We start from the raw sequence: 22,135 nt of genomic DNA, 5'->3' as shown, positions 1-22,135 counted from the left end.
GTATTGTGCAGCAGTGGCCCTTTGAATAGATGGGAAGAAACTGTGATGAAGTATTTTGTGGGGACAAATCACAAAAGTCACAAAAGCGATTGTGCTGATTTTGGTAGTGGGCTGCATGTGCATGATATCTGCTGGAGGGGCAACCCCCCCAAAAACCTATACATAAATTCCTGCAACACCCCCAAGCCTGTTTTGCTGGTGGATGAGGAAATGGTCAGTGGAGAAGAGGGGAGGGGGGTCTGCTTCACCCTTCCTCCAGCCATGTAACCCCCCCCAAAAAAAGCAGCATCACACACCCCAATTCCAGGGATGAAGACAAGAGTATCAGACGTAAACTCTGGTAAATGTGAGACAGCACAATAGAGCAGGGATCCCCAAATGACGTCCACGGACCACCATAAGCTTCATAGATAAAACCAGTGCTTTTTTCCCTACAAAAATGTTTAGGAGTACTCTCCGTTTCCTACTCATATTGAAATAAAGGTAAAGGGACCCCTGACCATTAGGTCTAGTCATGACCAACTCTGGAGTTGCGGCACGCATCTCGCTTTATTGGCCGAGGGAGCCGGCGTACAGCTTCCGGGTTATGTGGCCAGCATGATTAAGCCGCTTCTGGCGAACCAGAGCAGCGCACGGAAATGCCGTTTACCTTCCCGCCAGAGTGGTACCTGTTTATCTACTTGAACTTTGACGTGCTTTCGAACTGCTAGGTTGGGAGGAGCAGGGACCGAGCAACGGAAGCTCAGCCCATCGCGGGGATTCGAACCGCCGACCTTCTGATCGGAAAGTCCTAGGCTCTGTGGTTTAACCCACAGCGCCACCCGCGTCCCGCATCCATATTGAAATACTGCCCCCTCAATGATGCCAGACTTAGATTCACAAAATGTTTAGGGGTATGCGTACCCCTGCATCCCTCCAGAAAAAAGCACTGGATAAAATGTTCCTCTATAAACCGATTTGTTCAATCTTCCACACTAACCAAGCGAGAACATATTCTAATTTCAGGAGGGCCAATCTCCCTCGGCTGCAAAGCAAGGCTGTAGAATCTCTGTGGCGCTTTGAGGTCAAAGAGTGAGAGCGGCACATGGGATATAAAATATACGCCACTAGATGATGCATAATGTGTGTGGAACAGAGGAGGTGGAGCGGCAGGCGCATAAATCCAGTCTGAGAATATCCTGCCCCGCAGCCGCAGTTAACCCTTGAGGAATGAGGGACACATTCCAGGGCCTGAGAAACAAAAGTTGCGTACTTGGAAGAAACCCAGGCCTCACTCTTGAGCCTCACGCTGCCTTTCTCTAGGAAGGATGGGGAAGGGAGGGGAGGGGGAATCTTCTTCAATGCCAAGAGACCCAAATTGGCTCCTGGTCCAACAGAGAAGCATGCAGTGAAATTCTGGCTACGCCCATGTCCCTCATCCTGGTCGTGTTTTCTTTCTTTTTCCCCAAGATTGATTGTAAGCATGTTGGGGCAGGGACCTGTCTTTTCGGATGATTCTCAAAAGCGCCAACTGTGTCAATGGCACTATACTGGGGTTGGCATCTGACAGCCCGTACTGGAGGCATTTGGACGAAGCATATCATCATCATCATCATCATCAGTGCTTTTTTTTCCTAAAAAAATGTTTAGGGGTACTCTCATTTTTCTACTCTTATTGAAATACTGCCCCTCAATGAGGCCAAACTTAGATTCACAAAATGTTTAGGCCAGGGAATGCATACCACTGCGTCCCCTGAGAAAAAAAGCACTGATTATTAATGTTGATATTATTATTGTTGTTGTTGTTAATGTTAATATTATTATTATTAATGTTAATCTTATTATTTACCGTATTTTTTGCTCTATAAGACTCAACTTCTTCCCTCCTAAAAAGTAAGGGGAAATGTGTGTGTGTCTTATGGAGCGAATGCAGGCTGCACAGCTATCCCAGAAGCCAGAACAGCAAGAGGGACCGCTGCTTTCGCTGCGCAGCAATCCCTCTTGTTGTTCTGGATTCTGAGATTCAGAATATTTTTTTTTTCTTGTTTTCCTCCTCCAAAAACTAGGTGCGTCTTATGGTCTGGTGCGTCTTATAGAGCGAAAAATACGGTAATTCATGAATTGTCTTTCCGATGAGTCTCATGCGCATACAATAGGAGCGACTGAAAACGGTTTCAAAAGTGTACGATAAAGTAAATACAGTGGTACGTCTGGTTAAGAACTTCATTCGTTCTGGAGGTCCGTTCTTAACCTGAAACTGTTCTTAACCTGAAGCACCACTTTAGCTAATGGGGTCTCCTGCTGCTCCGCCACGCGATTTCTATTCTCATCCTGAAGCAAAGTTCTTAACCTGAAGCACTATTTCTGGGTTAGCAGCATTTATAACCTGAAGCGTATGTAACCTGTGGTACCTCTGTATAGGTTTTTTAATAATACAAAATAAACAGCTTAGGCAGAGTCCTTTTCATTTAGCTGGAAAAGCTTGTCCAAACAGGAACGGCTGCAATTGTTTCCGGAAAGTGGCAATTGTGGGCACCTGCCGCATTTCAGCAGGGAAGCTGTTCCACAGAACTAAAAGGCCCCGCTCCGACTTGCCAGAGCAGGGAAGAGAGCTCTAGTGGAGCCACACAAGGGTGGACTGCATGGCCCTTTCAACTCTATGACCTCACTGAGCGAATGATGTAAACAAGCCCGCCTCTCCCAGCCCCAGGGAGAAAAAGTTGGCACACGACGCCGGGGCTGGAGACCATTCGCCTGCCTTTTGAGCCAAGTACGGCAGCGAGAACTGAAACCTCTGTTGTGGTTGTGGAGAGGCGGGCTCGCTCTATCACTGCTCCCTCCAGCCCCAGCAGCAACCCCTGTCCCGCTACCCAAAAATCCGGTTCCCATCCCCAAAGATTGCCCCAGTGGTACCCACTGGAGGTTTTGGACTACAACTCCCATCAGGCAGCGCTAACATAGCTAGGCTTGCCAGGTCAAGAGCAGCCCAGATCCTGAGATTTCAAGCCCCAAACCTGAGACCTAGGGGTGAGGCCCTGATGATGTCACAGGGCAGCCCCTGGAGATGGAAGTTAATTGGGAGAGCAGAGCAAAGGAAGGCAGATCCTCCCAGTTGGCTCAAATCCTCCCCAACCCCACTGGCCTCTATCATGGATAGGGTTGCCAAAGTCCCTTTGCAGGCCTGGCTCCTGCGCCTTCAACAACAGCACGGTCTACAGGCTGCTAGTTTTGTCCAGGTTAGTTGGCAACCCTAAACCCAGCCTCAGTGAGGCAACAGAGCAAATGAGGCTCACATATATTTCAATGAACAGGCAGCCAAATAGTTAAAGGACAGCGGCTTTATCAAGAAAAAGGTGGCAGCCTGAGGGAAAAGGGCAGATTTTTGTTTACAACAGGGAGATAAAACCTCTTTCCCAGGGCCTAATCCTTCTCAATCCTTGAACATATAAAGCCACAGTGAACAGCAGAGTGTCTCTGGGCATGTGCAAAGGAACCACTGCTTTGTTCTCAGCAGCCTGTATTAGCCTCCGTGGATGCATCTGAGATTAGTAAACTCAGATATGTGGCTTTCTTTCCCTCTTCTATGAGGGCAGCACCGTGTAACTCCTCCCAAACCAGGCCACAGGTTGGGCCTGTTAAACTCCAAAAAGCCACCTAGCCCTGCATTTCTGCCAGAATGTTGCTCCTGGCAACTTGGTAGGCAGAACATGAAAGTCTCAGCCTCCCTTTGCTGCTGGCTCCCAGCTCCTGCTGTTCAGAGATAGCCTGCTTGCAATTATGGAGGTTCCACTGAGATCTCATGGCCAATTGCTGCTGGTATTCCTCCTTGAACATTTAATTATGGGGGTTGTGGTTATTTTTAAGCCATCTAAGCTAGATGGGACGCGGGTGGCGCTATGGTCTAAACCACAGAGCCTAGGGCTTGCCGATCAGAAGGTCGGCGGTTCGAATCCCCGCGATGGGGTGAGCTCCCGTTGCACAGTCCCTGCTCCTGCCAACCTAGCAGTTCGAAAGCACGTCAAAGTGCAAGTAGATAAATAGGTACCACTCCAGCGGGAAGGTAAACGGCATTTCCATGCGCTGCTCTGGTTTGCCAGAAGCGGCTTAGTCATGCTGACCACATGACCCGGAAGCTGTACGCCAGCTCCCTTGGCCAGTAAAGCAAGATGAGCGCCGCAACCCCAGAGTCGGCCACGACTGGACCTAATGGTCAGGGGTCCCTTTACATTTAAGCTAGTACAAATGCAGCTATTGCAGGCTATGTATGATACAGCCAGTTGTCTTCCCTTCCCTTGCCCTGCACATTAAACATCCAGTCTACAAGATTTCATTCCACCAAAGGAATGTGCATAAGGGGAGTGGCTGAGGTAAACTCAGGTATCCTCCCCACGTAGGAGGAAAGAGGCAGGCCTTCGCAATCACTGCCCCAACTTGACTGGGTTGCAGCAAATCCGACACACAATTGTTTCCGATTTCCAGAGCATTTTGGCGCCTCCTCAAAATCTATTTCTGAAACGCTCCGGCTTACGGAGAGCCTGGCACTCCTCTATGATGCCGACACATTCCTCGTCCCCAAAGGAGCTAGTTTTTAAGCTTAACGTTCGCAAGCTGCCTGACAGATGTGCACACGGATCCAGATTCGATTGCAGCTGCACGCTTATCATGATCAGCCTTACCCAACCTGGTTGCCCCCCTTCAATTGCTGGTATAATAATAATAATAATTTATTATTTATACCCCGCCCATCTGGCTGGGTTTCCCCAGCCACTCTGGGCGGCTTCCAACAAAACACTAAAATACAATAACCTATTAAACATTAAAAGCTTCCCTAAACAGAGCTGCTTTTAGATGTCTTTTAAAAGTCTGGTAGTTGCTTTTCTCTTTGACATCAGGTGGGAGGGTGTTCTACAGGGAGGGCGCCACCACCAAGAAGGCCCTCTGCCTGGTTCCCTGTAACTTGACTTCTCGCAGTGAGGGAACCGCCAGAAGGCCCTCAGCACTGGACCTCAGTGTCCGGGCAGAATGATGGGGGTGGAGATGCTCCTTCAGGTATACTGGGCCGAGGCCAGTTAGGGCTTTCAAGGTCAGCACCAACACTTTGAATTTGGTAGACTGCTACTCCTGCGGCCAATGGTCAGGGGTTTGTAATCCAGAACACCGAGAGGGCAAGAAGTTCAGGAAGGCTTGCCTCCAGTATTTCCGGGAACTTTTAAAGTTTCAAATCCGTCCCCTCCACAAACCTGGGTAAGGAAGACCGGGGCCATATTCACCCCATATATATTCATCCCAGACAACTTGTAGCTCTGGGAGGGGAATAGTGGTTTCCTGAACAACTCTCAGCACCCTTCGCAAGCTACAGCTCCCAGAATTCTTTGGGGGAAACCAAGACTATCATCAAATGATTCAGAATCTGTGGCATCAGCCAAGCTGCTGAAGTACTGTGGTGAACCGTAGTGTACAGAGCTATGAGCTGCAGACACAGGGACATTTTCACCCTACCGTTTCTGCTTACATCATCACCGTCATCATCATCATTTTTTATTTGTATGCCTCCTTTCCACAGTTAAAAAGACAATGCTCAAGGCGGCTTACAGCACATCAAGATTTACAAAATTACAAAAGTCATAAACAATAAATAAACCACATCAAAAAAATTCACAACCAAATGGGAAACAATTTTCACATAAATCAAAATCTAAAACTAAGAATACAGCATTAATATCAGAGTTTAAAATGACATAGGAAAAAAATAACAGCAACACACAGGGTGACCTGAAGCCAGGGCTTTTTTTCAGCCAGAGCTCACAAGAACTCAGTTCCTGCCTTATAAGAGAACAATGGAGGTGTGTTCATTGTGAGTTCCAGCAACCTCTTTTTCTAGAACAATAGCGCTGCCTGCTATATTGTTTGAAAGGACTTATATATGATGGGAGATTAACCTGCCGAGATTTCTATACCACCCACAGAGCGGTGCTTTCTGAGACAGCGGTAGAGGGAAACAGGCGAAATGTTGGCCGTTAATTGTACAGGTGGCTCCTTGGTCCAAAGTCGGGCAGGGGACGTTTCAGTTAATCACAACCCCTGTCACCTCTGGGTGAGGCCAGCCAACAGTTTCATCTTGCTATACCCTGTGGCTAAACACAATGAAAGCGACTTGGCTCCTCATTCTCCTGGAACCTGAGATGTTCTGCCAAACACACCCATTTCCCAGCAAATATTTCAGGTGATCCAGTTTTGCACCCTCCTCCCAGAGGCACGAACTCAAAGGCACCAATTCGTTCCGCTTTGACCAACCTAAAGTACAAAACTAGAACAGTGAAATTCCTCCCGCTCTTTCTGCAAAATCTCATGGGTGGAGTGAAGAACATAAACTACACTAGCAATTACCGTATTTTTTGCTCTATAAGACTCACTTTTTCCCTCCTAAAAAGTAAGGGGAAATGTGTGTGCGTCTTATGGAGCGAATGCAGGCTGCACAGCTATCCCAGAAGCCAGAACAGCAAGAGGGATTGCTGCTTTCACTGCGCAGCGATCCCTCTTGTTGTTCTGGCTTCTGAGATTCAGAATTTTTTTTTCTTGTTTTCCTCCTCCAAAAACTAGGTGCGTCTTGTGGTCTGGTGCGTCTTATAGAGCGAAAAATACGGTATTTATATAGCCCAAGAAGGTGTAGTTTCCCCAGATTTTATTCAGCAGGGAGTACAAAGACATGGGTGGCGACAGAAAAAGGCTGCAGGCAGCCCACCCTGTGCAGCAAATCGTTGTGTTGTTTTGCCCGACGAGAGATTCTAGGCGGTTTGTTTTATACAGCTGTTTTGCAGAGAAGTGGGGTGCAACGACAGCAGTCTTGACCCCTTCCAGATTGACACTTCCATTTCACCATTTGGAATCTAATACTCCTTTAACGGAGAAAACAAAACCACGCCCATTTGGTTCTGAGTAATATGGCGAGTCATGAGCATTCTTTCTGGTACGAATCCCAATCTCAGACATAAATTGGAAAATATGCATCATCCAGCGAGGGGAAGGAAATCCCCTTTAAGACGCTGACAACCCTCTCTTAAAAAGGAACGTGGGTTACAGGTGCAACCAACTGATAGAAACCACAAAGGCAATGTCAGAGGCAGAATGCAGGGAATCACAAATTGGGAGAGTGGTGTTGCGTTCAGGCCCTGCTTTTTGGGGTTCTCATTGGCCACTGCAAGAACAGATTGCTGGATTAGACTGGGCCCCCTTGGACTGATCCAACTGTCTGTCTGCATTAAGAGATCTTGAGCATATTCTCTCAATATATTATCACGGATATTTATATTTCACCACTGATTATTTACATGCCACCCATCTGATTGGATTGCCCCAGCCACTTTGGGCAACTTCCATCAAAATACAGTGGTAGCTCGGGTTACATATGCTTCAGGTTACAGACTCCGCTAAGCCAGAAATAGTACTTCGGGTTAAGAACTTTGCTTCAGGATGAGAACAGAAATCGTGCTCCGGCTGGCAGCAGCAGGAGGCCCCATTAGCTAAAGTGGTGCTTCAGGTTAAGAACAGTTTCAGGTTAAGAACGGACCTCCGGAACAAATTAAGTACTTAACCCGAGGTATCACTGTACTAAAATTAAAAAACCCCTCAGGCATTAAAAAAAACCTCCCTGTACAGGGCTGCCTTCATATGTCTTCTAAAAGCCATAAAGTCATTTATCTCCTTGACATCTGATGGAAGAGTGGGTGCCGCTGCCAATAAGGCCCTCTGCTTGGTTCCCTGTAACTTAATTTCTCGCGGTGAGGGAACCACCAGAAGGCCCTCAGTGCTGGACCTCAGTGTCCAGGCTGGATGATGGGGGTGGAGACGCTCCTTCAGGTATACTGGGCCTTTGACGGCGTTTAGGGCTTCAAAAGTCAGCACCAACACTTTGAATTGTGCTCAAAAATGTACAGGGAGCCAGTGTAGCTCTTTTAGGACTGGTATTATATGGTCCCAGCTGCCGTTCCCAGTCACCAGTCTAGCTGCCACATTCTGGATTAGCTGTAGTTTCCGAGTCACTTTCAATACAGCCTCTCCGAATACCTAAGCAGTTTCACTACTCACGATTTCCCTTCAAATCCTTCATCAGTATGTTACCTTTTCCCATGAAGTCTTTAGATTAAGCATTCCATTCTCATTCCCAATGGAAATTCATTCTAGGTATAGGGACCTGCGTTTGCTCATTTCATTTCCTATTGCCCATTCCTCCCACCCCCTCACCAAACCTGGTCAAAATGTAACTTGAAGACCCCTTGGGGCAGAGACCTATTAATTTTGCTTATGGACTCTGCCAATGCTACCAACATCAATATAACAAGAAGTCTTTGAAGCACCTTAAAGCCTGACAAATTTAGGGTAGCACAAGTTCCGATAAACCACAGTCCACTTCAGGAGACGCACGGAGCGTTATTCTGAGTTGCAACCGATGAAGAAGACCATAGTCCGCGAAAGCTTATGCCATCATAAATTTGTGGGTGCCACGGGGCTCTCTGTTGTTTTTGCCGCAAGAGAGAGTAAGACAACTACCGCTCTGGAATATGAAAATCAGTGGAATAACAGCAAGCGATTTGTGGGGTCGGGGCTGGAGCTTAGTGCTGACCCTTATACCACGGATCCATCCACACGGTCAGAGAGGCCTTCTCGAGGGACCCACCCGTCAGCATCAAAGTTCTACCCCAGCTCTAGTTACAATAGCTGTTTTTGCTTTCGTTAGAGTCCAAAAAGAATCAGGTTTCCCTCTCTAAACTCAAGAGGCGACTCCAGGGAGGCCAGAGATGGAGAAGCGGTGACTGATGTGGCCCAGCTGGGGACACCTGGAGAAGGGAGACATTCCTGGAGGCTGAGGCCCTTCAGAAAGTTGGCGCAGGATGGATGACTGAATCACCAGCCCACACAGTCACCAGACTCGGGGATGAAAGGCCGCCTGTTTTGAAGAAATCCCATTGTGCCTCTGTCTCTCTCTGTTTTGAGGGGCAGCCGGGTGTTGTGGAGACAGCGGGCTCAAATCCTGTTCTCAGTTGGCCACAAACACCCACAAGGGTGGCCCTAAGCCCAATTTACCTCACAGGGCTGTTGTGAGGAAAATTGGGGGGGGGGGCTTCTCCGCAGCTTCTCATTTACACAAACCGGCTTAATAGTACCGTGGTTTGTTGTTGTTGTTGCTGTTTAGTCGTTTAGTCGTGTCCGACTCTTCGTGACCCCATGGACCAGAGAACGCCAGGCACCTCTGTCCTCCACTGCCTCCCGCAGTTTGGTCAAACTCATGCTGCTAACCTCGAAAACACTATCCAAGTACCGTGGTACCTCAGGTTAAGTACTTAATTCGTTCCGGAGGTCTGTTCTTAACCTGAAACTGTTCTTAACCTGAAGCACCACTTTAGCTAATGGGGCCTCCTGCTGCCGCCAGAGCATGATTTCTGTTCTCATCCTGAAGCAAAGTTCTTAACCTGAAGCACTATTTCTGGGTTAGCAGAGTCTGTAACCTGAAGTGTATGTAACCTGAAGCGTATGCAACTCAAGGTACCACTGTAAATATTTATCATCTCGTCTTTCCTCCCATGATTTCAGGTGGTCGCACCGTGCGGATATAGCGTTTGATGCTCACAACCACCCTAGCAATCGTAAAATTGTAGCGTTGGAAGGGACCCTTTGGGTCATCTAGTCCAACCCGCTGCAATGCAGGAATCTCAACTGAAGCATCCATGACAGATGGCCATCCAACCTCTGCTTAAGGACCTCTGAGGAAGGAGAGTCCAGGTCAAGTTGAAAAGGTGGTCACTTGGCATCCTGTCTATAGAGCAGCCTTTCTCAACCTGTGGGTCCCCAGATGTTGTTGAACTACAACTCCCATCACCCCTAGCTAGCAGGGCTCAGGGATGATGGGAGTTGTAGTCCAACAACATCTGGGGACCCACAAGTTGAGAACCGCTGCTATAGAGGGATTCAGCCTTATTTCACCCTGACAACAACCCTGCGGTGTAAGTCGAGGCTGATTTATGGCCACTTGGCTCTCAGTCAGCATCGCTGCCCAGCAGTGGCGTAGTGTGGGGGGTGCAGGGGGGGCCGGCCGCACCGGGCGCAACATCTGGGGTTAGGGCAAATCCACGGGTTAGGGGGCGCAAATCCACGAGTTAGGGGGCGCAAATTACTTGCCTTGCCCTGGGTGCTGACAACCCACGCTACGCCACTGCTGCCCAGTGGGCAATCGGACCAGTCTCTCCCTGGTCCACACCCAACAACTTACCCATCACATCACTCTTGGTACCCTAGATCTCTCGCCCGCCCCTGACCAGATGCCCATGTTGTGTAGCTAGTTTCACCCTGGAACACACAAACATTCACTTACCTTCCTGCGCGTTGCCGATACTCATCCACAAAGCCAGCAGGCAGGAGAGGAAAGATCGGCCAAGTTGACCCATTTTCCAAAACTGAAGTCCCCACAACAGATCCCAGCTCCCCCCAAACACTCTAGGGGCTCATTGGCAGAGGAGCCCAGGAAGAGGTAGGGGCCGTTTCTCTCTCAAATATCTCCCACGTTCACTGAGAAGTTTCAAAAGAGACGAAGGAGAAGGTTGTCGCTGGAGCCGATTCCCAAAAAACAAGTGACGAAATCTTCGGTGAAGTCAGTACCCAGGAGAACGACTGGATCCAAACTTTTCAATTATAAAAAAAAACTCCTTGTGGAAATTCAGAATAATTTCCCAGCTCGAAACATTTGTCCGTATCACAAAAATAAGAGAGTGCCAACAAAATGTTCTTTCCTTCGAATTTCCAAGCTTAAGTTTGGCTTCACTTGCCACTCCGAGCGCTGATTTCCTACTCTCTTGCGTCTCAGCAGCTTTTCAAAACTTGCACCTGATTTCTCCCCCCCTTTCCATGCTTTGCCAAGCTCTTTCTGCCCTGGCTTCTAAGCAAAACTGATGATGCCTACATCTATTGCAAGGGCTATCATAACAAAACTTGCCCGGTTAACTTCTCCAAAGTGCTTCCCGCTTTCCAAAAAAGCTGACTTCTCCAAAAAAAATATATAACAGAGAAAAGCTAAGGCAGTGAAAGAAGGGGGGGAAAGTCCCTTCCCCTTTTTTTTCTCCTCTTTTGCTATGTTCCTGACTCACCCACTCCTACACACTGCTGAAAAATTGTTTGGGAGAAGAAGAGAGGCTGGAGAGATTAGCAAGTTGAAAGGGAAGGAGGGGGCAAGAGAGAAATAGGGAAGGGTGTGTGAACATTCCTTCCAGCCCGAGCAGGGTTAATGGGAGGAGAGGAACAGGAGAGAGAGAGAGAGAGAGAGAGAGAGAGAGAGAGACTTTTCTTAAAGTTACAAGCACCCACATTCCAAAAAAATAAAAATAAATAAAGAGGAAGCGAGAAAATATGGGTGCAGACTCTGCACAGAAATTGGCAAGGTGGAACTGGACAGTGCTGACCCTAGACAAAGCCATCCCAAGGCTTGACTGCAGAGTAAGTTTTTCAAACTTGTGAGAACTCATCCCAGAAGCATAGCTGTTATTCCTAATGGTTAAGGGGGGGGAGGAAGAGTCCTGGGGCACCTTAAAGGCTGACGTGCTGTACTTTTGGACAGCTAAGGTATGCATGGGTCTCAATGAAAACTATACATATGTATAATTTTTATAAAATTTGCTAAATTACATTTCAAAACATTCATTTCAGCAACCTTAAATCAGTGACTTCCCTTCTCCTCTTTCCATGGTTCATTTTACATACCGTAAGGTAAAGGGTAAAGGGACCCCTGACCATTAGGTCCAGGCATGACCGACTCTGGGGTTGGGGTGCTCATCTCGCTTTACTGGGTGAGGGATCCGGCGTACAGCTTCTGGGTCATGTGGCCAGCATGACTAAGCCGCTTCTGGTGAACCAGAGCAGCACACGGAAATGCCGTTTACCTTCCCGCCAGAGTGGTACCTATTTATCTACTTGCACGTTGACGTGCTTTCGAACTGCTAGGTTGGCAGGAGCAGGGACCCAGCAACGGGAGCTCACCCCGTCGCGGGGATTCGAACCGCCGACCTTCTGATCAGCCAGTCCTAGGCTCTATGCTTTAACCCACAGCGCCACACACGTACACCCCTGCATATTTTACAACCATTCAGTAATCCATTGCTACATCCATCAAAACTTATTTATACTTTTGAATTTATCATAATGCTACCAGCGTTTTTAAATAAACAGAATCCCCCCCATATATTCAGTAAACATTTTCCAGTCTTCTTTAAACATACATTCTTCTTGTTCTCTTATTCTATATCTTAAATCTGCAAGCTGCGCGTATCCATCAATTTAAGTTGTCATTCTTCTTTGGTTGGGACCTCACTCATTTTCCATTTTGGGGCTAACAAAACACGGGCCACAGTAGCAGCATACATAAATAGTCTTTTTTGACACCTGGGAATTTCCCTCTGAATTATTCCCAACTAAAAGAACTCTGGTTGTTTGTTTGTTTGATTGATTTAAAGGTACTTTAAAACATTTTCCCCCCCCCCAATATCATTTCCCAATATTTTTTTACCCTTTTTCCTGGGGCACCTTAAAGGCTGGTGTGCTGTGTTTTTGGACAGCTAAGTTATGCATGGGCCTCAATGAAAACTAAAGACCTTACTCCAACACCTGCGGCACTTTCCACAGAGTTGATAGAATCATAGAATTGTGTCGTTGGAAGGGGACCCCAAGGGTCATCTAGTCCAACCCCCTGCAACGCAGCTGTCCCATTCGGAGACTGCGAAGAATGAGGATGTTGCTTTCTCACATAAACCACAAATGCAACAAGTCAGGCAGATGTTTACAGTTCAGACCGATTCACACCTGATAACTAGAGAAGTCTGGAGCACGTGGACAGGATGTGGTTATAACAGCAAGACAGACACCTGCAGTCTAGGTCGACCCACTGCTCATAACTGGGGGTGTTTAGAACGTGTGGTCAAGATGTCGTATTTTTGCTTGGCTTAGCAAGTAACAGCATAGGAACGTAGACCAAATAAGGGGAATGTTAGTAGGGTAATTAGGCAGTCGTGATAGGCTGTAAACCTTGTAGTACCCAGCCAATGGGGAGGCAAGGGAGGGAACCTGTGCTTCAGGATAAAAAGGTAAAGGGATCCCTGACCATTAGGTCCTGTTGTGGACGACTCTGGGGTTGCAGCGCTCATCTTGCTTTATTGGCCGAAGGAGCCGGCATACAGCTTCCGGGTCATGTGGCCAGCATGATTAAGTCGCTTCTGGCGAACCAGAACAGTGCACGGAAATGCCGTTTACCTTCCCGCTGGAGCGGTACCTATTTATCTGCTTGCACTTTGACGTGCTTTGAAACTGCTAGGTTGGCAGGAGGAGGGACCGAGCAACGGGAGCTCACCCCGTCGCAGGGATTTGAACCGCCGACCTTCTGATCGGCAAGTCCTAGGCTCTGTGGTTTGACCCACAGCGCCACCCACATCCCTTGTGCTTCGGGATGCTGTGGTCTAAACCACAGAGGCTAGGTTGTATTTTAAGGAGCGAGATTAAGGGTCTTAGGACCCACTTCTTACAGGGATTGAACCTGCAACCTTGGTATGATCAACACCACACCCTAAGCAACATAACTATCCTGGCCAAGACTATCTACCCTCAGAGGGATGCATCTGCTGTGTCTCTGTAGGAGTTCTTGCTCTGAGTACGTCTTCCCCGATTTGAGCACACTTTATCCCAGAGATGAGGAACCCAGGCATTGTTGGGTACCAAGTCCCAATTGCCCCAGCTAATATGGCCAACAGTTGGGGATGATGGGAGTTGTAGTCCAACCACATCTGGAGAGCCAGAGGTTCGCTGTCCCTACCTTATCGCTCTGCCTTATGCACGGTCAGTGGAGCATGAGACTCTGAATCTCAGGTTGTGATTCTACAGCTTCAAAACCTCTTGCTCGTCCTCCAACCAGGGGACGGACACTGCCCAGCAGAAGGCCAAGCCAACTGGATGTGGGTCATGAAAGAGAAGCAGCCGGCAGCCTCCCCTGCGGGTGGGCACATGAGGCTCGCAGGAGACTGATTTCTCAGGGAACCTTCACAGCTGTCTCATGCCACACTCACCGTTCACATGTGTCACACAGATTGCAAATTCCTGTAACCAGGTTGTCAGTTTTCAAGCGGGTGGGTCCTGGAAGCTGGAGACACAGAGAGCTGCAGATTTATGTACAGTATAAGCTAAACAAGCTATAGCTTAGGGCCCCGCTCTCTTGGGGGCCCCCAACAAAATTAAAGGGGGAAAAAACTGGATGTACATTTCCAAAATATAAGATAAAAAACCAATAAAATTAAACCTACATACAGCAACAGTGTTTTGTGTTGTGTAGGCTCCTATGATGTAAGTCATGGGCCCCACCTGCTAGCCTGCTCCCTAAAATATCATTGGTTAGATACCTATTAGGTCCATAAATTACCATATAGCATATATTCAACACAAAAAACAGCGACCATTTGTTGTTGACAAAGGACAGCCGGACATATAAAGGGCCCCATTGCCTTCAGTAGCCGAGGGCCTCATCAAATCTAAATCTGTCCTTGTTTTGGTGTCATCCATTCGTCTGAGGTGAGGGTCTGATGCAGCAGTTAATATCAATATTAATTTCCAGAGTAGCAGCCAAAACTTGCAATAATTTTGTAGTACCGTAGATACTTGGTGGCATCAAGTTGTGTATGTTTAAAAAACAACCCCAAAACACCACAGTCTCTATTGACTTTCTTTCCAAGGTGACTGAACCCATGTAAACGCCTCGCATCCCTGGATTCTCTCACCCCTCTGAGCTTGGGGTGGTGTGAAACATTTTTTTATTTTTTATTTTTTAAATTAATTTTTATTAAAGTTTCCACAACATTTTCAACACAAACAAATACAAAACAATTAAACGTAAAACAGATATACTTCTGAATCTTAGTTTCATGTGCCTTACTTTCTCGACTTCCTCATACCTCCCCTTGCTGCATTCTCCTGTCAATAAATTTTAAGCAAATCCCCAGCTTATTTCAACTTAATCTTAATAACTCTCATTTTCATTCTCTTATCTATTACCGCAGTTAACCCCTATCTTCCCATTCAGCACCAACCTATCTTTCACCAATTTTTGCATATTTCTTTAAATAGTCCTTAAATTTTTCCCAGTCCTCTTCCGCGGTTTCTCTTCCCTGGTCTCGAATTCTACTCGTCATCTCCGCCAGGCTCATATAGTCAATCACCTTCATCTGCCATTCTTCCACGGTGGGTAACTCCTGTGTCTTCCAGTATTTTGCGATGAGTATTCTTGCTGCTGCTGTGGCGTACATAAAAAAAGTTCTATCTTTCTTTAACACCAACATTTTTTTTTAGTCACTCTCGCCTTCCTGGAGATTCAACCCCCCCCCCCAATAAGTCACCTGGAAGGGGCCAGGAAAACCTGGAGACTTCAGGTCAGACCTGCAGGTCCCCCCAAAAAACTTTCTCTAGCTGCTGTGCAAGCAACACCCCCCAAGTGTGTTTATCTAATAAACTAAAGATGCGAAGATAAGCCACTTTAAAACGCTCCTGTTAGGACTCCCAGTATATTTCAGCCCCATTGTTTGTTTCTTTGGGGGATGTGGGGGGCAGTCACAGTGCGAGATTGCAGAGTTAACCATTACCCACAACTCTGGGGAGCTGGGCTGGTGGGAGATCTGATAAGCCGCTGTGTTCAGACCTCCAGGGTAAGGAAAAAGAGTCACGACAATTATTATGAAAATGTAAAGATTGCCCGTTCCAAAAGCCATATTAGGGCAATATTTCTGCAGCGCTCCAAAACTCTCTGTCAGGCTTGAATTGGGGGAAGGGGGGTGGGGAGGAATTCTCTGGCCAAATCCCCACCTCCCCTTGCAAAATCTATACGCTCTCTCTAGCAAAGAGAGCTGTGCCTTTGACCTGCAGTCTGATGGGCAGAAATCAGGCAGGTCAATATTTTCCCTGGGGCGGTGATGAAACTGGAGAAACTTCACCTGCCTCATAGCTGCCTGACAGGCTGTTCTTAAAGGCACAGATGCAAGGCTAGTAAAATACTCTCGTGTTTTTCAGAGAAACCGACACACCTAGAAGTGCAGTCACTATTTCCATGCAAGGAGAAGCATCGCCGGATGAATTTCTGCTGTTGGCCTGGGTTTGGGGGAAAGCGGCAACCTTATCCACATTCCCAGGGAAAGGCTCCACAATCTGCAGAAAGATGCAGCTAGTTAATTTTTACTTGCTCTGTGCATGTCAGGCTGACTGCTGTGTCTTCTCAAGCTGTTTCCAAAGACGTCATGCGCCCGATTGTTTAATTTCTGTGCGAAGGTTGAGTCCTTCACGTAGCCACGCAAGTAAGAATTCCACAAAAGTTATTAGACTTTTCCAGCCGTCCCCCCAAAACAATGCCAGCTCAGCCCCAGGACATTTCAATGGCTGAGGTGAAAGACCAGATCAGAACACACACACATACAACCACAATATGGTGCAGTGGTTAGAGGGCTGGACTCAAAATTGGGAGACCAGGGTTCAAAAACACCCCCACACACACCTGGCAATGGCTCAGTTGCATCTGGGCCTGCCCACCTCTTGCATGCAGCTGTTGTAAGAATTTTAAGGTCATATATATTTAAAAGATAAATGTTCATAACTGCATATGTAAACCACATGTCTGAAACCCCACAGAAAAAGTCCTGAAACCATTTTGTCCCTCCCAAATTGACCTCAAATATTTCTCTGCAAGGTCAAAGGAAAATGCAAAAACCTCCCCATTGTCTTTTCCTTCACAAATCCTGTCTTAAGGGAATGTCTGTGTATGAATAGGTTGAGCCTGTGACCTGGCTCAGGAACTAAGTATTTATCATTACAAAAGACTGGCCAGGCTCCCCAGGTAATCCAATCAAGTGACCATTAACAGGTAATCTGCCAGAAAGGAGATAAACAACGCACTCAGATTTCTGTTGTAAAGCGCCTTTTCTATGATGTAGGTATGATGTTTCTTGTTAAGTTGTGGGTGAACTTATCAGACAACACAGTGATTCTTCAAACAGCTCTTGTTTCTTCACAGGCCAGGACAGAACTGAACTGAAGGGCTCAGTCAGCCTGCTTATATAGAGCTCCAGTACCACGCTACTGTAACAACTTTCTAAAACTATCCAATCACTGAATGTCACTTTCGATCCTTCATTTGCATAACTATCTACAGTATCCCCCTGCTGGCCCAGGGTGAGAACTTCAGTACATAACCATTTCTGGGGGTGGTCTTGGACTCCAGGTTGGGCAATTTAAAACATAAGGGCGGGCACACCTTGGTTCTGGGTCCTCCTCCGTCCTCCTGCGTGTGAGGGGAGCACCCTGTTGCAACAGCTTTAATAAAGATCAGGCTTACTAGCTGCATTGCTTCTTAACATTCTCTGGTTGGCCTCTGTTATTTTCATCAGAGGTGAGGGTCTGAGGGTCAGCAGTTAATATCAACATTAATTTCCGGAGTCGCAGCCATATTAGTGAATTTCAAGAATTTTGTAGTACCGTAGATACTTGGTGGCATCCGTCTGCCTCAGGAGACAATGGAGGAGTGCGATTTCAAGGGTGAAGTCAAACCGTTGGAGAGTTACAGCGCCTGCTGTGGCTGTAGAGACTGATGCAGCAGAGACATGTTTTGTTGCAGCTGGGGCAGAAGAAGGCGTCCGGTTGCGCTGCTGCAGATGCACCATGGCGTTTCTCTGCGCTCCTCACCAGACAATTTCAGAAAGGCCTGGGATTCAAAGGTCTTACCTGTCAATCACAAAACGAACAAGGGCTTTGGCGAGCCGTGGCATGCCGGCCTCAGTTGCCTTATCTGCACAATGGGAACAAAAGCAAGGTGAAGGTTCTAAGCTGTTTAATAAAAATAAAATAAACGAAACACAACAATAATCATTTACAGCCATGCTGAAATTGAAATCACTAAATCCAGCCAATATTCCAATATGCTCATTTGGGGACCTGGCTTCTAAATTGCACAGCAAAGGGATTTCACAAGTCTAATCTCAGCTGAAAAGGAGCCAGAGATAAAAGTGAGTCGCAGTTTATTCTCATTACTTGTTTTGGAAGTCAAAGTTCAAGCCCTGAAACATGTGAAGGTCCTACATAATCCCCACCCCTCTCTCTGTAATGGACTTTCTCCTCAATGCAGACAAACAACAACTAGCCCATTTCACAGCAGAGTCCTCTGCCCGGTTTTGAGTCCTGCAAGCTTTCTTTACAGAAAGTATTGCTGCTTGGCAGCTGACCTCTGGCAAAGCTTATCTTGCCAAGGTTATTTCAGGAGCAGATAATGATGCAACAATTCGCTTAAGAACAAAAAACATGCTGGTGCTTCAGATTACATTGACCAGGACAGCACAAAACTAGATTAATAAATAAAATTCCGCTGGTCAGCCATGATCAGGCTGCACTAGGACCACTGCCAATGCAGTTTAAATTCTTCTTGCAGGAAAAGACCTTCTGCTCAGAGTTATTGTGGAAGGCAGGCTTTTCTTATCAGAATTAGCGGGGTGGTATTTGGACAGGCAATTTAACTTTCCCAGCAATAACAATTGCCACAGTTGCATCTGATTTCCTTCACCTTGCCTTTTCCACAATCCTTCCCTTTATTCCCATTAGATAACAGCCATTCAAAGGTCGTGGCCCACCCCATACTTATCATTCCAGGCATCCCATAATGATGGTTGTGATCTGATCAATAACATCAGCATACCCTCCAACGCTTCCCTGATTAAAACAGGGACATCCCATTCCATAAAGAAGAAGAATGATAATTTTACTCCTTATACCCCACACATCTTATTGTGTTGCCCCAGGCACTGGGCAGCTTCCAACATATATAATATGAAAATAAAACATTTAACATTTTAAAAAAACTTCCCTGTACAGGATTGCTTTCAGACGGCTCGGACATACCCTCCAACATTTCTCCAATGAAAATAGGGACGTGCTTCTTGGGAGAAAAGCAATGACAAACCTAGACAGCATCTTAAAAAGCAGAGACATCACCTTGCCAACAAAGGTCCATATAGTTAAAGCTATGGTTTTCCCACTAGTGATGTATGGAAGTGAGAGCTGGACCATAAAGAAGGCTGATCGCCAAAGAATTGATGCTTTTGAATTATGGTGCTGGAGGAGACTCTTGAGAGTCCCATGGACTGCAAGAAAATCAAACCTCTCCATTCTTAAGGAAATCAGCCCTGAGTGCTCACTGGAAGGACAGATCCTGAAGCTGAGACTCCAATACTTTGGCCACTTCATGAGAAGAGAAGACTCCCTGGAGAAGACCCTGATGTTGGGAAAGATGGAGGGCACAAGGAGAAGGGGACGACAGAGGACGAGATGGTTGGACAGTGTTCTTGAAGCTACCAGCATGAGTTTGACCAAACTGCGGGAGGCAGTGGAAGACAGGAGTGCCTGGCGTGCTCTGGTCCAGGGGGTCACGAAGAGTCGGACACGACTAAACAGCGACGAAGGAAAAGCGGGGCCTTCTGGGATCAAATCAGAAACCGGGATGTCTTCTCTAAATCAGGGACGTCCCTGGAAAATAGGGACCTCCTGCTGCTGTAACTGTTTGATTTTAGGTGTTGCTGCTGGATTTCCAATTCACTGGTTTTTCATAAATTTAATTTGGTGTGCTGGGTGGTGGTGGTGGTGGCGGCAGAAGTTGCAAGAGAAGCCTAATTCTGTTTAAGTCGGAAAAAGACAAGCATCTTCACTCCCTCCTCTCAGCAAAAAAACAGTCTGATGTTCTACATTCCTGAGTCATCCTTTGGGACCTTTTTGGTTTCCCCTCCTATCACCACCCAGCCTTGCAGAGGGGGCTGTGGATAGCAAATTCCTAGGAATTGTGAGCGCACCATCTCTTCAGGGGGATCCTCCTAACTGCACATTTGTTAAATGCTAGCAAAACTATTTATTGAAATTATAGCCTACTGTTTTTCTCCAAAGAGCCTCAGGTAGCGTACGTGATTCTTCTCTCTTCTCATTTAATCCCCACACAGCAACTCTGCAAAGTAAGTTAGGCAGTGTTATAAGAATTTTAAGGTCATATATATATATACAGTGGTACCTTGGGTTACTTACGCTTCAGGTTACATACACTTCAGGTTACAGACTCTGCTAACCCAGAAATTTTACCTCAGGTTAAGAACTTTGCTTCAGGATGAGAACAGAAATCGTGCTCCGGCGGCGCGGCAGCAGCAGGAGGCCCCATTAGCTAAAGTGGTTCTTCAGGTTAAGAACAGTTTCAGGTTAAGAACGGACCTCCGAAATGAATTAAGTACTTAACCCGAGGTACCATTGTATGTTCATAACTGCATATATAAACCACATGTCTGAAACCCCACAGAAAAAGTCCTGAAACCATTTTGTCCCTCCCAAATTGACCTCAAATATTTCTCTGCAAGGTCAAAGAAAATGGAAAAGCCTCCCCATTGTCGTTCACAAATCCTGTCTTAAGGGTATATCTGTGTATGAATAGGGTGAGCCTGTGAGCTGGCTCAGGAACTAAGTATTTATCATTACAAGAAAATTGGCCAGGCTCCCAATCAAGTGACCATTAACAGGTAACCTGCCAGACAGGAGATAACAACGCACTCAGAGTTCTGTTGTAAACCTCCTTTTCTATGATGTATGTATGATGTTTCTGGGGGGTGGTCTTGGACTCCAAGGTGGGCAATTTAAAATGTCTACATAAGGGCAGGCACACTTTTGTTCTGGGTCCTTCTCCATCCTCCTGTGTGAGAGGGGAGCACCCTGTTGCAACAGCTTTAATACAGTTCAGGCTTACTAGCTGCTTTGCTTCTCGATATTCTTGTTTGGCCTCTGTTATTTTCTCCTACCGATAGGGAACCCACTTAAGGACTCAATACGGGCTCTTGTGTCCCCCATAAGGGAAGAAGCGCAGATTTTGTTTACAGCAGCAGGCAGTGAGGGGCCCGAGGAAGGAAAAATTAGATATAAAATCCAAAGAATAGCACTAATAAGGACGAGTGAAAATGGTAAATAAGTCCTTTCTCGTCCTTCCTGGTGACAACCCTATGATCGCACCCTGCTAGAATCACATGGAGTACGCCTGTTTTCAGAGAAACGTAGAATTGTAGAGTTGGGACCCCAAGGGTCATCTAGTCCAACCCCGCACAATGCAACGTTTTAGGGAGTCTCACCTCTATCCCCCTTTCCCCAGCCAGGTGGTCGGGTACCACTGAGAGGTTGCATCCCCTGCCTCCCAGGAAGAGCTTAATGGTGATGGGGAGACCAACCTGGCCCCATCCATCGGCCAGTGTAGATGCAGCTGCTGCAGTGCTTTTCTTCCCTCCGTGTTCCATTTTCCTTTTGTATCACAACTCTTTTTGTATTTATGAAAAATACAGAAGCTTTTCTACGAGGGATAACGGACACAGGTATAGCAAGAGAAGATCAGAAAATATTCCTCTATGCCACAGGAGCAGCAAGGATCCTAACTGCTAAAAACTGGAAAAAAGAAATTGTGCCAACAGAAAAGGAATGGCAAGACAAACTGTTATAGTATATTGAACTGGTTAGATTAACAGAAGCAATTAGAGATCACACTAGACAAGAGTTTCAAAAAGAATGGGGAAAATGCAGAGAATACTTCACAAAACAGTGCCCTAAAACCTGGACTTGTTTCGATTAATGTCTGCAGGAGACTTTGTGGCTATTTAAGTTATAACTAGAAAAATCTTAATAATGATTCATAAAGGAAACAGCTTATAAGAAGTAAATAAGCAGGCCAGATACTGGATAATGGAAATCTTTTATTTGGTTGTTTGAATTATTGCATGTTATGTTTATTGTGTTTCTGTACTGGGGGTGGGGGGTTTACGTTATGTTGGAAATAAAATTTCCAATAAAAAACAACAACAACTGCTTGTTGTATTGTGAGCCTGCAGGTGAGGGATGGGTTTATCTATTCATATATGCACAGCGCTTCAAAAAATTTAGGTATAAGTATCTAAGAGTGTCCTGCAGCCTTCTTTCCTTTTAAACTTGGAAAAAATGTTTTAAGTGTCTCTCTGGCTGGCCCCACAATGGAAGAGCAACCTTTGCCCGCCTTAGGGAAACAGCAAACGCCTTGTCCGGAGGGAGTAAGAAAGGAGTT

The 22,135-nt window shown here is 46.6% G+C and overlaps 1 protein-coding gene across 2 annotated transcripts in view; it reads right to left on the bottom strand.

Moving 5' to 3' along the window:
• AXL (AXL receptor tyrosine kinase) overlaps window positions 1–11,251 on the bottom strand; it is a 73,919-nt gene extending 62,668 nt beyond the window's left edge. For both annotated transcript variants that reach the window (XM_081921973.1, XM_081921972.1), the window contains exon 1: window positions 10,346–11,251. In XM_081921973.1, coding sequence (XP_081778099.1) covers window positions 10,346–10,418 — 73 coding nt within the window. In that variant the 5' untranslated portion in view covers window positions 10,419–11,251. The remainder of the gene's footprint in view (window positions 1–10,345) is intronic.
• Between the last annotated feature and the right edge of the window lie 10,884 nt (window positions 11,252–22,135).

This window comes from Podarcis melisellensis (assembly GCF_964234715.1).
Source record: "Podarcis melisellensis genome assembly, chromosome: 8".
Lineage (NCBI taxonomy): Eukaryota > Metazoa > Chordata > Lepidosauria > Squamata > Lacertidae > Podarcis > Podarcis melisellensis.
This window is presented reverse-complemented; position numbering and strand designations above follow the sequence as displayed.